Source organism: Nannospalax galili, unplaced genomic scaffold, assembly GCF_000622305.1.
Source record: "Nannospalax galili isolate Female #2095 unplaced genomic scaffold, S.galili_v1.0 scaffold300, whole genome shotgun sequence".
In the NCBI taxonomy this organism is placed as follows: Eukaryota; Metazoa; Chordata; class Mammalia; order Rodentia; family Spalacidae; genus Nannospalax; species Nannospalax galili.
Window position 1 is genome coordinate 458,651 of NW_008347322.1, and position 1,596 is coordinate 460,246.

Sequence of the window (1,596 nt, forward strand, 5' to 3'; positions counted from 1 at the left end):
CACTTCATCCGACCTGCATTTCTTTAAGTGTTGGTGCAAAGTCTCACTGGTGTCTGCCCTGTCTGAACCTATCTTCCCGCCCAGCCAAAGCAGCCTTCCACTGAGCGAACACCCATACGGAAAGTGAGGCTCAGTCTAGTTCATGCCTAATTCACAGGTGGGCAAGTTGAGGCCCAGTACACAATGTTAACAAGGTAGGAAGTGACCTCAGTCCTAACCCTGAGATCACAGCCACACCACCTCAAATTGTTCTGTCCCAAGTCTGTGTCTCTAGACAGGGTGTCACATATCCCAGTCTGGGCCTTGAACTCACTATGTAACTGAGGATGACCCTGAACTTTTGATCCTCTGCCTCCACCCCTGCCCCCCAATGCTAAGGTGATAGCTGTCCCTGATATTATACGGTGCTGGGGCTCGAACCCAGGGCCTCATGCATGCTGGGCAGATAGGCAGATGCTCTACCCACTGAGCCACAACCCAAGCCCTCCCTTCCCTTCTCTCATTAGAAGCAGTTGAGACTTGCTTATCTCACACCAAGATGACAGCCAGAATGCAGGGGTGAGTAGGGAGGTCTCTTTAGGTTCCAGGCCTGGTACCCAGTGGGTGCACTGGGATGACAGAAACATGCCACCAAGATCCTAACAAGCTAGAGAGGGCTGGCCCCACAAGCCCCTCCTATCTAAATGGGGGTGTGATGGGGAGATAGGAGGTAGCGATCTTGGTTACAAGGAAGAACAGGGGTCAGGAGGCAAGTGGCCACCGGCCCTCAGTCCCCAGAACCTGAGGGTCAACCTTAGTGAACTGCCCGACTCTGCCGTCCTGCCTAGGTAGGATGGAGGAGTTATAAGCTCTCCCAAGCCTTGAAAACAGGGCAGAGGCACCAGTCCAGCCCCGACTCACTCACCTCTCCTTGAACTCAAGGAAAACTTTGGCCAGGGTGCTTCCGCCCGCCATCATGGACACATCGATGGCCCGCAGAAAGCTGTGGTGTACCTTGATGAGGTCCTGGAGGGAAAGCAGAGTCAGCGCACGGGCAGGCACTCGCAGGCCCTGCTGGCCAAACGTACCCAGGAAGTGCTGGGCGTTCACCCAAACCCATGAATGCTGGAAATTTCTAGCAGGTGCATCCAAACTTTTGACATCGCGATACAGCACCAACTACAGAGAGATCCCTCTCAAGAACACACAACTGAATTACAAAAGTAAAATCTCATGTTTTACGGTTTGTGGTTGTGTTGGACTGAATCCAGAGCAATCCCTGCCAACACGGGGCCTACACGTGGTAGGATGGACACACCCGTTACATGAAGAAGCTGGAGTGCACTTCTGCTATGCAGCCCCTGAGGCCTCCCCAGTACACTCTGGAGGCCAGAAGAGGCTGGAGAAAGCAGGGTGAGGGTGGCTGTTCTCAGCCAGCATCCATGTAGGGTCTCCCTGCTGCTTAGGGGAACAGAGCGCAGGGAAACTCAGTTTCTTGGCCTGGGGGAAGCACACTTCGCCATGTATCACAACAGATGCACAACTGTGCACAGCACCCCACCCACCTCCCTTCTCAGCATCTTCTCTGTCCCAAGTCACTTGTCCAGGCTCCAGGCT

General features: G+C 54.1%; 1 protein-coding gene across 3 annotated transcripts in view; it reads right to left on the reverse strand.

The window, feature by feature from the left end:
- Positions 1-1,596, reverse strand: part of Vav2 (vav guanine nucleotide exchange factor 2) — a 198,058-nt gene that overhangs the window by 41,554 nt on the left and 154,908 nt on the right. For all 3 annotated transcript variants that reach the window (XM_008843922.3, XM_008843921.3, XM_029568720.1), the window contains one exon: positions 905-1,005. In XM_008843922.3, the coding sequence (XP_008842144.1) occupies positions 905-1,005 (101 nt within the window). The remainder of the gene's footprint in view (positions 1-904; positions 1,006-1,596) is intronic.